Below are 14,795 nucleotides of genomic sequence, written 5' to 3' on the forward strand. Positions count from 1 at the left end.
ACAAAGAAGGGCCTCAGAGGGTGATCTCAGGGTCAGGGTAGGTTCCTATGGAGAGAAGTGGTCTTTGAGGTACTGCGGTCTTGAGCTGCTTAAGGCTTTATAGGTCAAAACCAGCTAATTTTCAATTAAATGATAGCCTCTTATAAATTATTTGGGTATGTCTGGGAAAGAGAATGTGGTGATCTACCCCCACCCCATCCAGCAAAGTGTCTTTTCCCCCTCAAAGTCTGAAAGAAAATATTGTTGCATTCACAAAATTTTATATAAGGGAAAGGTTGTACAGTATATACTGTAATGCTTGACTGAATTTTTCAGAGCCACAAGACATTCTAGAGTGTAGCGCCTACCAGTTTACTTTGGAAAGAAGTTTCTAGAGGCTTACAGCATTTTAAAATGAGGAGTTTATTTACAAATCTACAGGTTGAGAATAAGTGAAGTCTCCAGAAGACAGCCAGATCCACTGCCCCAGATCAGATCAGCTCTCAGTGATTCTCTGTGTCTCGCCAATCTGTCTCACTTTCACATTTCAACCACACAGACAGAACCAGATTATACATCACCCTTAGTTAAGGTTATGGAAGCTCTACTTTTGCCCCATTCAGAAGTCTAAGGAATATCCAGCTCCCTCCCTAAGGGACGTACCTGTTAACTTTGCCATCAGCTATGTTAGGAGAGTGTCTAGCAGTACTTCTGACTCTATTAGTCCTCTTCTGACCTAACCCTTATCTTAAAAAATATTAATGTTCCAGGCAGACCCATGCAGAGGCGGGGGCAGCCAGGTACACTTGCCCCAGGACTCGGAGGGCTAAGCTGGCTGGGGGTCTCTGCCAGGGACCGGCTGCTTTTTTGTTTGAGTTTATAACTTCATTCTAACAAGACTTCCACCCCAGGCCTCAGAGAAGCTCTGCACAGGCCTGGCTCCAGGCTTTCTATCTTTAAAATGACACAACCTCCAGTAGCTGTGTTGTCACAACGAACCCACATGCAATAAATATCAGCCTTAGGTCAACGCATACCATTGGTCATTTCTGTCCTGTGTTTTAACCAGCAATTTATCACCAGAACTCAATAAGGGAATTTTACTAGATTTCTTGCCGGTGAGTCCTTTCCTAACTTTAATAGGCAGTGCTATCTGTTTATTTGTTTTTATTTGATCGCATCGGTTATTGTTGCATAGGTTAAGTTGAGGAGAGGCAGTGACTGCCCCAAAGTCACTCAGCTTCATGGCTGAGTGTGGATTTTAACCTTGGTCTCCCTTGTTCAACCGTTCAGCTACTACACCACACTGACTCTCTCACAGAGAATTGCCAAAATGACAGAAAAAATGATTTTGGGACAGAGAAGTCTGAATTAAGCTGCAAAAACAGGAACAAGGACTCAGGAGCATGGAACCTTCTTGCCACCTATAACTTAAATTGTGTAAAGCTCCCTTAATGTGTTTCCCCTTTAGCCAAACTTTGACACCAGAATTTATCTCCAGAAGAACCTAGGGAGAGACACTATATATTGGTTTTGTGCACTGTTTTGCAATGACTGGATGAAAGGCAACACTCACTGACTCATGGATGTAGCCAGGATTTATGTTGGGGGGGGGCAGAACCTCAGTTAAGTATTTTTATTGATTTGGTTGATTTAGGAGGGGGCAGCTGCCCCCTGTCCCCCTGGCTACATCCATGGTCTGACTTTAAAAATAAATGTCATATCTAACTCATGAAATAATTTACAAAGCCTGTACACTCAGAAGTAAATCTCACAGAGTTCAATGATATTTACTCTGTGTCCCTGGTAAAATCTTTATCATGCTGCAAAATGAGTTGTTTCACAGTACAGTAGTACCTTGGGTTAAGAACTTAATTCATTCTGGAGGTCCGTTCTTAACCTGAAACTGTTCTTAACCTGAAGCACCACTTTAGCTAATGAGGCCTCCTGCTGCTGCCGCACCACCGCTGCACGATTTCTGTTCTCATCCTGAAGCAAAGTTCTTAACCCAAGGTACTATTTCTGGGTTAGCGGAGTCTGTAACCTGAAGCATCTGTAACCTGAAGTGTCTGTAACCCGAGGTACCACTGTATGAGTAATATGTATATGTGATAAATTGTAAAGGACTTCTCCTAAGCCCATAGCCTGGGAGACCCAATTGTAAGCTCCAGTCAATAGCCAATGCATGAGATGTGAGCAGAAGGTGCATGGCATTCTTAAGCTTAACATTGGAGGGGGTGGGTGGGAGAGGCCTGCTTCAGAATAGTGGCCTTATGCCATAATGCTACACCATAAAGCTGCATGCTTTTAAAGCGTGCAGTTTGGACCTATTGGTATGCTATCAGCCATGATGTTATCTTAGTACTCTGAGCATGCTGGCATTTTAGGCAGTTATTTAAGTGTTTCGATGTTGACTTCCAAAGCTCTTCTTTCCTTTTGTTTTAAGACTCTACGAAGTTGAACGTGTTGAGTCTCGCCAACAAGCTCCCTATACATCTTTCAAATATCCATTACTATCTGCCTCATCTCCAGGAGCATGAAGATGGTATTTATCCAAATGTTGTAATTGGACAAGGAAGGACTGGGGGTGAGAATATGTTTGCTTGCTTGCTTGCTTGTTTGTTTGTTTGTATTTGGAGAACAACCCTAAACTCCAGATTAGAACTGCCTTCTGGAAAGAGTTAGGATATGGTGGGTGTGCCTATCTGCCTCCCTCTGCCAGTGGAGGTTGGTCCATATGGGCAAATGGGGCTCTGCCCCACCATAGCAAATTCCTCCACTACTGCTTTCAATGGTGGGGGGATGAAACTGTAGTGATCTGCTGGGCTGCATAGTGACTAGCATTTGTGGGAAATAGTGGGTTGTATCCAGATTTCTAGTGAGCAGAAAACTCTGCACACATGATACACCAAGTGGAAGAAGGGGTGTGCACAATTTTTGCCAAATCCTCCTTCCTCCTGTAGCTGCTCCTGAACTCCATAAGAGGTGATGCTGGGTGTGCAGGGAGACAGGGGTATCACCTTTCCCCTTCCTCTAACACAGCGGTTCTCAACCTGTGGGTCCCCAGATGTTGTTGGACTACAACTCCCATCATCCCTGAGCTCTGGCCTTGCTAGCTAGGGGTGATGCGAGTTGTGGTTCAACAACATCTGGGGACCCACAGGTTGAGAAAGGCTGCTCTAGCAGGAGCCTCCACTGGACCGTCTGCAAACAGAAGAAATGCTTCTGTTCATGAAAGGATGAGGCTGGATCCAGACCAGTGGTTATAATTACGTTTATATCATGACCTTTCACCAGGGAACTCAGGGTGTATACAGTTTTTGTAATATATTCCTAGAATCATATTTGTTATGAGTTTGCGGGCGCCTCATTGCTTCTAAATTCCTGGGTGCCAGATCCTCCCTTAAATTCCAGAGTCTAGTGGGTGTTGGAGTTTAATTGGAGAATTAAGATGGGCTGCCAGATGTCGATTTTACCAGTGTCAATAAATACAGGCCAAGCCAGTTTTCTGGGCTCAGGAAAAAAAGGACAAAGGGAAAGGGAAGCACCATTAAGAAAACCATAAAGAAGGCATTAGCTGTGCCAGACAGCAAAGGTGTGGAGCCCCTCCTTCCACAGAGTGAGAGTGAGCAAAGAAAAAGCAGCGTTAAATTTAGGATTTGAGTGGTGGCGATGTGACTTAGGAAAAAGAGGTTGCAGTCTGTTAAACACAGCAAGCTGGAGAGCGGGGGCAGAGCACAATATGGGCAGCCTGTTTTGAATCGGAGGCTGCAGTAGTGGGAGAGACCAGAGGCAGATTTAGGGCAGCATGATTGGAGCTGTGTGTAGGGGGCGCCGCAGAGCTTCGCAACTATGAAGTAGTGACTTGAGCAGAACAGAAGGCGGGGCGGGGGGAGAGAGAGACCAAATGTCGGTCTTGCACAGGGCACTGCTGAAATTTGAAAGACCAAAAATCTGCCCCTGGAGAGATGGTACATTGTTGGAGTGTAATGCTTTGAACCCCTCCATCATAGTTGTATATACGTGTAAATAAACTACAAATCATAAGGAACTCCACATTCTCTGCTGGGCCTCATTTCTAAAGGAAACAGGAAATCTGGGTAAGTAACTGAACCCCTAGACCATCACACTGCTTGGAGACTGGGGTGGAAAGAGAATGAGAAGAGAGACAATGTAAAAGTGCCACTTTTTAAAAGTTATCCAAGGTTTGTCCAGGGGGTAGTTGCGGAATTTCCAAGCTTTGTAAAACCTTGGCAGGAGGAGGAAAGCACAATAGGCAACTTTTTGACTATTGCATTTTTCTCTTGCTGCTTCTGTTTAGTATACAGAAGATAGGCCCTTCTTTTGGTCTGTCTTCTCAGGCTTCAAGTCTCTCTCACATGCACCTTTTGTGCATTGTTATCTCATTTTGCCCTCACAGTAGTTCTACTGCTCTGTGCTTGTTGTTGTTGTTGTTGTTGTTGTTTAGTTGTGTCCTCCTCTTCGTGACCCCATGGACCAGAGCACGCCAGGCCCTCCTGTCTTCCACTGCCTCCGGCAGTTTGGTCAAACTCATGTTGGTAGCTTCGAGAACACTGTCCAACCATCTGTCCTCTGTTGTCCCCTTCTCCTTGTGCGCTCCATCTTTCCGAACATCAGGGTCTTTTCCAGGGAGTCTGCTCTGTGCTATTCTTTGTAAAAGGCTTGTATTTGACAGCTCTGCACAAAGCTGCTTTAGAATTCTGCCCAGTTGTTAGTGGAGTAGTAGGTGAAGGGCCGTATCCCAGTGGCAGAACATCCGCCTTGCATGCAGAAGAACCCAGGGTCAATCCCCAGCATCTCCAGGTAGGACTTGGAGAGATTTCTGCCTGAAACCCTGCAGTGCCACTGCCGCTCAGTATAGAAATACTGAGCTAGATGGGTGAATGGTCTGACTCAGCATAAGGCAGCTTCCTATGTTCCTAACATTAGTCAGAGGCTGTATGCTTCTCAATACCACTTGCAGGGAACCACAGGAGGGCACAGTGCTCTTGTGCTCAGTTTCTGCTTGTGGGTTTCCCACGGGTATTTGGGTGGTCACTGTGAGAACTGGAAGCTGGACTAGGTGGGCCATTGGCCTGATATAGCAGGGTGTCCTTATGTTCTTGCTGTGATGCTTCCGCCACCAGCATATGAGTTACCACTGCTAGCTATAAAATATTACAGATCCTCCTTATCAAGGGGGTTAATAAGGGGGTTAATTTGTCCATATTAAAGGGAAGTCAAAAATTAAGGGAACGAGCTTAATAAAATGGACAGCTAGTGGAGAATGCACAACATTTCCCAAAAAAGGAGGACCTGGATTCAAAACTTAAAACCACACTCAAACACAAAGTTAGAAAATCTAACTTAGTTTTAGATTATGACCAACGTAGAATATGCATTTCTATTCTTACCGGTTTAAACTCACTTCTGATTTCTGCGCCTAAGGACGCTAATAGTATCACGTTAGTAATATATGTAGTTGTGTCATTATGAAAATTAAAATGATTTTTTATTGTACTGATTTAAAAAATTGTCCAACTAAGTCCCCTTTTTTTGACGTTAGTGGCCATAGTAATAGGTGTTCCAACAGTGCGAAGAGAAAAGGAAAGCTATTTGATGGACACACTGCAATCCCTTTTAAGTGGATTGTCTGAAGATCAGAAGAAGCATTGTATGATAATTATCTTTGTAGCAGAGGTAAGTTAGCTTGAAATGATTTGTGTTTATGGAAAGAAAATGCAGCAGTCTGTGTTTGTCTATAAGAGGTGGGGAATCTGTGGCCCTGCAGATGTCATGGAGCACCAACTCTCATCAGTCCTGGCCCACGTATGTTGGGATCCACTGTCCAGAATCCCTTCTATCCCTTTGCAACATTAGAGAATTTTATTTACTTACTTACTTACTTACTTACTTACTTACTTACTTACAACTTGCACTCTGCCAGCTGATCTCAAGGGGTGGATACATTCAATCTAAAATGACGATTTGTCAGATATATATTGAACTACAATGAATAGCAGCAATAAAACCGCTAGCACATTTGGAAAGCTAAGCAGGGACCGGTATGGTTTCAAATTGGATGGGAGACCGCATGTCAAGATTCTATCATTCTAAGCAATGGCAAACTAAAGTCAGCAAGCAGATCACTATATTGAGCATTACCCATAAAGACCAGAGAAAACAGCTAGGTCTTGACCCAACGAGGAAACAAAGGCACTGCTTTGATTAATTCAGGAGCCAGTCATGGGGCTGCAACACTCTTCTTCATGTGGAAATCTGTGGGCGCATTCGAAGCAATCAGGGTGAATCCACCTGTTAGTCAACGTGAGTCTCTTGCATAGGCGCCGACTCCATGGGGCTTGAGGGGGCCCGAGCCCCCTCAAAAATTCGTTTGGGGGGGCTCCGCCCCCCCAATAATCTCCGGCGCCCCTCCAGCAGAGCGCCATCGCCGCCCCTCCCCCAGCCCAAAATGCACAGGGGGGGCGGGCTGCATGCCTCCTGCCCTCCCTCCCGAGCAAAAGCTCCACCCAATTTCCTTTGGAGCTGATTAATAGGCGCAGCACGCTCTCCCCTATTCGCTCACGAGGAGGCGGCGCCACTTTATTTGCATATTCATGAGCTTATTTATTATTCATGAGCTTTCCCGGGCCCCCCCAATATTTTTTATAAGTCCGCGTCGCTGGTCTCTTGTCTCAGGTGGCATGGTGGTGGATCAGGGTCCTTTGGCCTGCCTTCTGAGACTTCTGGTCTCTACCCACCCACCAATGTTACTGCTGCTGCCGCCACCACCACCACCCAACCAGCCATGACCTCTGGCTCAGCACCTATTCCTTACGAAGCTAGAAGCCACATAGGTGCTCCTAATAATGATGTTGTGAACAGACGCAGCAATAGGAGATCAGTGCATGGGGAAGAAGCAGCAATAGGAGATCAGTGCATGGGGAAGCAGTGACAGCTCATCCACCTTGGCTCAGGTGGGAAAATGCCTTGCACTAGCCCTGAATGAAATTCTGTTGATGAGCAGGTTGATGCAAAGGAGCACTTCGCTGTGGAAAACAATAAAGAACCAAGGGTAAAGATAGTTGGAAGTGCCTACGATGCTTGTACTCTCTCGGAACAGGGGTGGTGGGTATAGGGGGCGCAAGGGGCTTCAGCCCCCTTAATACTTTGAAGAAGGGCCCCAGCCCCCCAAGTATTGAGGGGCTTGACATCCGCCACTGCTGCTAGGTGCCCTTTGAGTGCCCCTGCCCCTGTCTGGGAACCGAGGAGCTGGGAGGGGGCTGGGACGAGTGAGGGGCAGGGGCTGGGGCATGCAGAGGGCACCCAGCGGTGAGGGATGTCAGCCCCCTCGATACTGAGGGGGACTGGGGCCCCTGCTTCAAAATATTGAGGGGAGTTGAAGCCCCTTGCACCCCTTGTACTGTAATGTTCATTAACATAAGTAAACATTCAAAAATTCCATCCAGAGACCCACGACTCAGTCATAAATCCTAGTCCACCCTATCTTTGCAATGGAAACAATGCAAGCCTTCACCATGTGTTCACACATTTTTCACAGGAACTTAAAATGCAACACCATTACAATTATATACCATTTTATGCAACATTAAAAAAACTTCAACACTTGGGTCTGCTGAACCTGGACTGTTGCACTGAGATGAGGCTCCACATTGGGAGGGATTTCTGGATATGATGCATGTGTCATGGTCTAGGCAATATTAAATGACCCATCATGAGCCTGTATTCAAGGAGCTGTGTGGTTTGGGTGCTGCTTTCTGGAGTGAGAGAGTTCAAATCCTGCCTGCTCCACATTTACCATCTAAACCTGTTGTTTAGATAGGTCACAGCAGAAGTCATTTGTGGTAAACCAAAGATGTAGAATCTGTGGTTCTCTAGATATTGCAGACCACAGCCCTCCTCATCCTTGTCCATTGGTCATAATGCCTGAGAGTTGGAGGCCACAAACCATGGAGGGCCAAAGGTTCTCATCCTTACATTTAGTTCTTTTAGAATAGATTTATCTCCCGTCTCTTATTTCCCATTGCATTGCTGTTTCCTACTGAGGCATCTACCATGTTTCATACTGAAGGTCATCTACTGTGAGCTGCTATGCAATAACTGGCCTGCAGATATCCCTTTTTTAAAACAGCAAAAAACAAAAGCAAAAAACAAAAAGCACCCAAATAATGCAGGTTTCAGTGCTAGAGCTCTGACTTGCTAATCCTGCAGTTCTGGTTTAGAATGCAGAGTTCTAAAGTAGGAAAAGCTCAATGGCTTTAAATGGACAATGCAATAGGTAGGAGCTTGAAATGGGAAGAAACCTTGCAGTTTCTGGAACAACATTATGCTGATAGTCTTTAATCAGTGTATAATGTAGATGGAGATAAAGCCCAGGCGGAGTCTGCCGAAATGATGGTTTTCATAGGCAGCACCTGCAAACAAAGGACACGTTCTCACATATATTAATGTTGCAAACCTATGGTGGTAATCTTTCCAAAACTACATAAGTAGTCTTACTGCATATATAGCACAAGATACTGTGGGCTTGCTGATCGGAAGGTTGGCGGTTCGAATCCCTGCGATGAGGTGAGCTATCGTTGCTCTGTCCCAGCTCCTGCCAACCTAGCAGTTCGAAAGCATGCCAGTGCAAGCAGATAAATAGGTACCACTGTGGTGGGAAGGTAAACGGCATTTCCGTGCGCTCTGGCACGCGACACGGTCTTCCATGAGCCAGAGGCAGTTTAGTCATGCTGGTCACACGACCCGGAAAACTGTCTGTGGACAAATGCCGGCTCCCTCGGCCTGAAAGCAAGATGAGTGCTGCAACCCCATAGTCACGTTTGACTGGACTTAACCATTCAGGGGTACTTTACCTTTATCTTTTTACTGTGGACATACTGTGTGATTGCCCTAAAAGATCAAATACTGCATACAAGAGTTCAATATTTCTCACAATAGTGCATCATCATGACTTTAATATTTGAATATTTTATGGGTATTCCTGATAGCATTAACAGGGGTCAGCAAACTTTTTCAGCAGGGGCCAGTCCACTGTCCCTCAGACCTTGTGGGGGGCTAGACTATATTGGGGGGGGGGGAATGAACGAATTCCTATGCCCCAGAAATACCCCCGAGATGCATTTTAAATAAAAGCACACATTCTACTCATGTAAAAACACGCTGATTCCCGGACCACCTGCGGGCTGGATTTAGAATGCGATTGGGCCGGATCCAGCCCCCGGGCCTTAGTCTGCCTACCCATGCATTAATGCATAAATGTACCAGAGGTATAGAATGTGTTCCTAGCAAGCTTTAGAACTCCTAGAGCAATGCCATAAAAAAAAACCCTGTCTGGTTATGTTGTGGGAATGTGCTGTAACTTGGTTGCTACAATTTCGCATATAAATGCAACAGTTTGGAAACACTTGGAATAAACTGTTGGAAGTTCTCTGTAATGGATGTCCTGAGGCAAGGAAACTGTTTGGGTGAATTTTCTCACCAAATGTTTGGGGTGTGTGTGAGTTTGTGATTAACTCAGCTGCATTTCCATTATTGAGAACAAATCAGTAGGCTATAGTTCATTGCTGCAAGGTAAGAGTGATAGATTTTTTCTAAAAGCAATAATACTTCTGCATATAATTATGAGGAAAAGCACAGACATCTTAATCCTTCTATATAATATAAACAAGTGTGCAGCAACTTTTTTCTATTTAATTTTTAATATTCATATAATAAAATTAATTTTGCTGTGTCCATTGTTAAGCGATGGTGACCGTAAAATAGAATAAAATGAATGTACATATGGTTCCCTGTATGATTAGCACAACTTCTGTTTTCAGAAAATAGCAGAAATGTTGTTGTTGTTGGTTTTTTAGGTGGATTTAAAATATGTTAACAGCATTGCAGAAAGCATCAGAAGCCGGTAAGATTTTTATAATGTCAGTTTATGGCTACTAAAAATAAGTAATATTATGCCATTAAAAATACCGCATCAATAAATGTTCATGTGCAGATGCGTATTTGAGGTGTCACAACCCTTCCTCCAGGGCTGTGTAGAGTCTGGCGAACTATATGTTTGCTGCCTGTGCTAATAGGGCTCTCAAGCTAGGGGTAGGTACTGTGCTGTGCTGTGGGTTGGGGAGGGAGGTCTTGCCTCCAGACTTGTTGGAATGGGTTGACTCCCTCTGTTTCCTTGCAGCGTCTGCCTCAGGCGGTGCAAGTGCAAGAGGCGGCACTCTGGCTGCCCCATTGCTTCTACCAGCAAGAAGGAGGCCTTCTGGCATATGGCCCTGCTGTTTGTCTTCTCTGGTCCCAGCGGAGAAGCCAAGCAGCAACGCTTTGAAGAGTGCCCCATCTTCCACCAAGTTGAGAGGCGAGAGTCAAAGAGGGGCAGGGGGCAGGAGGCACAAATACCCATTTCACCTCAGGTGGCAAAACAGGACAGGCCACCCCTGAATGTAGCGGTGGCATATCTCAAGCCACAGAGCAATTGCAACAGAAGATCACTTTGCCCAAGTCTGCAATACACATACACAGGAAAAATAAATGTTTTTTGTTAGTAAAATGTACAAATGTCCTCCCACAAGCGTAAACAAACATGAATGAGCCCTTGATCCTGAATGCGGTTTGTACCTCTGAACAGAAGTTCACCGGAAGAGAATACTGTTTTTCTTTTTTTCTTTTCTTAGCTTCCCAAAGGAGGCACTTTCTGGAGTCCTGGAGGTTGTCTCTCCCCCTGCTTCCTATTATCCCAAGCTCTCCAATCTGAAGGCATCATTAGGGGATTCAAGTGAGAGAGTAAGGTACGAAAGGCGGCGTGTGAGGATTTCAGACAGCACGTTATTAAGCATTTTAAAAAGAGGGTTGTTTTATTTATTTTAAAGTTAATATCTTGGTTTTAAAGCTTCGTTCCCAAAGCAGCTCTCAGTATCTTGAAACTATACAAGGCATGGTTCAGTCAACAAGTGCCACAACTGCAAAGATAAGGTAAATATTTCATCCCAGGGTAGAGCAGAGTCGGCAGCTGCAGCTAAGAGGAGACCCGCTTGGCCTCTAAGCTCTGCTCGGTGTCTGGGGCATGGGGACAGCACCCTTCCCCACCAGCAGCCCTAGTCTTGGGCCCAATGGCAGCAGCCAACTGACTCCCAAGTAAACCTGAGGGCACCCAGGTGCATCCGTTTCCAGCAGAGACTCATGGAAGGACACCCTCACTGCTCTTGCTGGGGAATCAGTGCAGCCTCTCTACCTGTGGTGGAGTGTAGACTGGCAGGGGTGCTTCTGTCAGCATCACTGAGCACTCTCAGATGCTCCCCCCCTCCCCAATACCTGTCAATGTTGGCAGCATCCAGCTCCCATGGTGACCCCTCCCTCCCCCAGCTGCCACCACAGGACCATCTTTCCCTGGGGGGAGTAGAGGAGACAGAAGCTTGAGGAATTATCAACATCCAGCCCCCACTGTAGCCCCTGCCTCCCTCAACTGTAACCACAGAAGCTTCTTGCCCTGAGGGAAGTGAGAACATATTCTTCCAAGCAAAGAATTTGCATTTTTAATGTAACATCATCATCATCATCATCATCATCATCATTATTATTATTATTATTATAGTTATACTCACAAAAATCTTATGTAAACTGTTTTTTGAGGTCCGTCTGAAAAGAGGTATATCAATTAAATAAATAAATTTAAAATGCCTATGAGCCATTACTACTTTTAGTAAGAGGTAGTCCTGGGAAGAACTGATCAATAAGGCCTAGATCCAGGAGCGCAACAGTTTCTTTCTGGGGAATATGACCCCACCCAGGCAAAGCACTGTATATCCATAAACTACTTGTCTGAAGTTTACTCAAATAAACTGAATGTTTATTTGTTGTTATTCAGTCCATTGCTGATTTCAGGCAAATATTTTAAGCTGACATCTTCACACCTTGTTGAAATGGAAAGGAGAAATAAGAGCTGGATGTCACTTGTGTATTGTTGGCAACTCTCTCCAAACCTCCAGACAATCTCTCCTAAAGTTTCATGCAGGAGTTTAAAATCATGGTAGAAACAATAAATTTACGCAGAACCCCTCACAGGATAATTACTTATGGTTATTATTCTGTTTGTTTAAAAATGTAAAGCAATTAGTTTGGATTTCTTATAAACAAACAAACAAACAAACAAACAAACACAAACACACAGAAAAGTCTTCTAACACCACCTTCCGAAACTTCCCAGTAAGGTAGAAGCAGAGTCAGAGTAACTCAGAGCTTCCAACTTGCAGCCTATGTAGACAGTGCAGAAGATACTCTGGTTGATGTACTGAAAGTTGCTGATAAGTCCCAGGGAAACAACAAAGTTACAGTCCCTGTTGTCACTCTCCCAGTGTAGATTATTAGCCAGGGTCACCAAGGCAGTTTCCATCCTCACTACCATCCAGAAAACTAGATTGAAATACTGTAGTTATAGATAAGAGTTTGCTTGTGTCTGTCTAAAATGAAAGTATAGTATAAAAGTAAGCTCCTGTTTTAAAAAAACATAATTTGTTGCCTCTGTTTAGATGGAGAACAAAACAGAATTTGGATTATAGCTTCTTAATGATGTATGCCCAACCAAGGGGAACATTCTATTTACAGGTAGGTTCACATGCTACATAAATTGCTGCACTGATTAAATTAGTTTTTCTTCTGTCCTTTGTAGTTGTGCTACCATTAGCAACATTTTCAAGGCAGTTTAAGGAAATAAACCCTCTTATCTGCAGCTTCCTTTTTTCCTTATGTAAGCTATAAATTTCATTTCTTTTTTTTAAGGCCAGTGTCTCTGTAAATCAATAAAAGGTTGAGGGAGGTTTAGATAAAATTGTGTCAATATTTTCAGTGCAATCGTTCACAATTTCTGAAGTCCACGAGGGTCCCTTGAGAGACTTTTAGTCATGCCTGGGAACAGATAATGGCTGTACAGGAGCCATAAGAACAGGCAGCCAAATCCCTCTTCACCTGGGGTGAATTGTAATTATTCTCTGTGTCCATTTAGGTCCGCTTCATCCTGAGATAATTAGGCATTTCCAAAGCTGAAAGCATCTTTGAGAAGCTCTGTTTCAGGAGTTGTTAGAAAGTGCTTTTTATTAACACTCAAGGGAGATGAAATGAAAACATTAAAAACTACAGCAGCTTTTAGCAGCTTGATTCAGAACTCATGCCAGAAAAAAAAAGTCAGGAACATTTATTGGGAGTACTGTTTCACTTCAGCAGCACTCTTGGCACCCATAGCTTTTCACAAGATGATGTTCTTATTTGTAGCAATTAAACGTGTGTGTGTGTGTGTGTGTGTGTGTGTGTGTAGAAAGCAAGCAGGTTATTCATTGAAGAGACATATCAAATTGTTAAAGTAAAAAAAGAAGCAGTTCCAGTGCGAAAACTATGCAATAAGGCATATCAATTTACCTATTGCTTGATGAGGGAAAATGCCAATGTTTAAACAACCTTTGGCTTCAATTATCCAGTTTCCACATTTGAATCTCCTCAGAAGACATCTTATTATTTCTACTACGCCAAATTTAAACTTCTCAATTCAAGTCATTAAACAGCACTGCTCATATGTAGTTAATATGTTTTTACAATCTTTGCTACTTTTTAATCAGCCTACTAGTGATTCTGAGTCTCCACCTTCTCACTCTACCACTGTGATGCTTATATGCAGTGCTTTTTTTCCTAAAAAAACTGTTTAGGGGTACTCTCATTTTCCTACTCATATTGAAATACTGCCCCTCAAATTTAGATTCACAAACTGTTTAAGGGTATGCGTACCCCTGCATCCCCCCAGAAAAAAAGCACTGCTTATATGCCACCCAAAGGATCATCCAATTTTGTGTTCATCCTGCAAACTCATTTCCCAGGATATAGCGATGCCTCTTCTATGCCTCCATTTCTGCTAGATCTACTGTGGAGTACAGGAGTGACTTATATTTATACTGATACCCTGTTGCCATTTCTTTTCCATTTGCTTATTTCATTTATTTCTCTGGAAGCAACAAAATTACAGTATCTGTAAAGGGTCTCTAGATCTATGGCTGCAATTGAAAAAAAGTTGATTTCTTTTTCAGCTAGAAGATGATATTATAGCCAAACCATCATATATACAAACAATCAGTGAGTTTGTTGTGCTACAGGACTCAAAGGAGTGGATGTTTCTTGAATTTTCTCAGCTTGGGTTTATTGGTAAGTAAAGTAAAGTAAAGTAAACCTAGACAGCATCTTAAAAAGTAGAGACATCACCTTGCCAACAAAGGTCCGTATAGTAAAAGCTATGGTTTTCCCAGTAGTGATATATGGTAGTGAGAGCTGGACCATAAAGAAGGCTGATTGCCGAAGAATTGATGCTTTTGAATTATGGTGCTGGAGGACTGCAAGAAGATCAAACCTATCCATTCTTAAGGAAATCAGCCCTGAGTACTCACTGGAAGGACAGATCCTGAAGCTGAGGCTCCAATACTTTGGCCACCTCATGAGAAGAGAAGACTCCCTGGAAAAGACCCTGATGTTGGGAAAGATGGAGGGCACAAGGAGAAGGGATGATAGAGGACGAGATGGTTGGACAGTGTTCTCGAAGCTACCAGCATGAGTTTGACCAAACTGCGGGAGGCAGTGGAGGACAGAAGTGCCTGGAGTGCTCTGGTCCATGGGATCACGAAGAGTCGGACACGACTAAATGACTAAACAACAACAACAACAACAACAAAGCAACATTATCCAAGACTGCAAAGGAGCAGCCTAAGCAAGAGAGGAAGTGTGTGCCTATTATCAGCAACAACTTTGCTCCTGAATTAGGAATGAAT

General features: G+C 43.9%; 1 protein-coding gene across 1 annotated transcript in view; it reads left to right on the top strand.

The window, feature by feature from the left end:
- MGAT4D (MGAT4 family member D) overlaps positions 1-14,795 on the top strand; it is a 42,597-nt gene that overhangs the window by 13,035 nt on the left and 14,767 nt on the right. Inside the window, exons 3-8 of the mRNA XM_053403314.1 lie at positions 2,426-2,566; positions 5,546-5,679; positions 9,858-9,904; positions 10,671-10,784; positions 12,522-12,597; positions 14,064-14,178. Of these exons, the coding sequence (XP_053259289.1) occupies positions 2,426-2,566; positions 5,546-5,679; positions 9,858-9,904; positions 10,671-10,784; positions 12,522-12,597; positions 14,064-14,178 (627 nt within the window). The remainder of the gene's footprint in view (positions 1-2,425; positions 2,567-5,545; positions 5,680-9,857; positions 9,905-10,670; positions 10,785-12,521; positions 12,598-14,063; positions 14,179-14,795) is intronic.

This window comes from Podarcis raffonei, chromosome 9, assembly GCF_027172205.1.
Source record: "Podarcis raffonei isolate rPodRaf1 chromosome 9, rPodRaf1.pri, whole genome shotgun sequence".
Classification (NCBI taxonomy): Eukaryota; Metazoa; Chordata; class Lepidosauria; order Squamata; family Lacertidae; genus Podarcis; species Podarcis raffonei.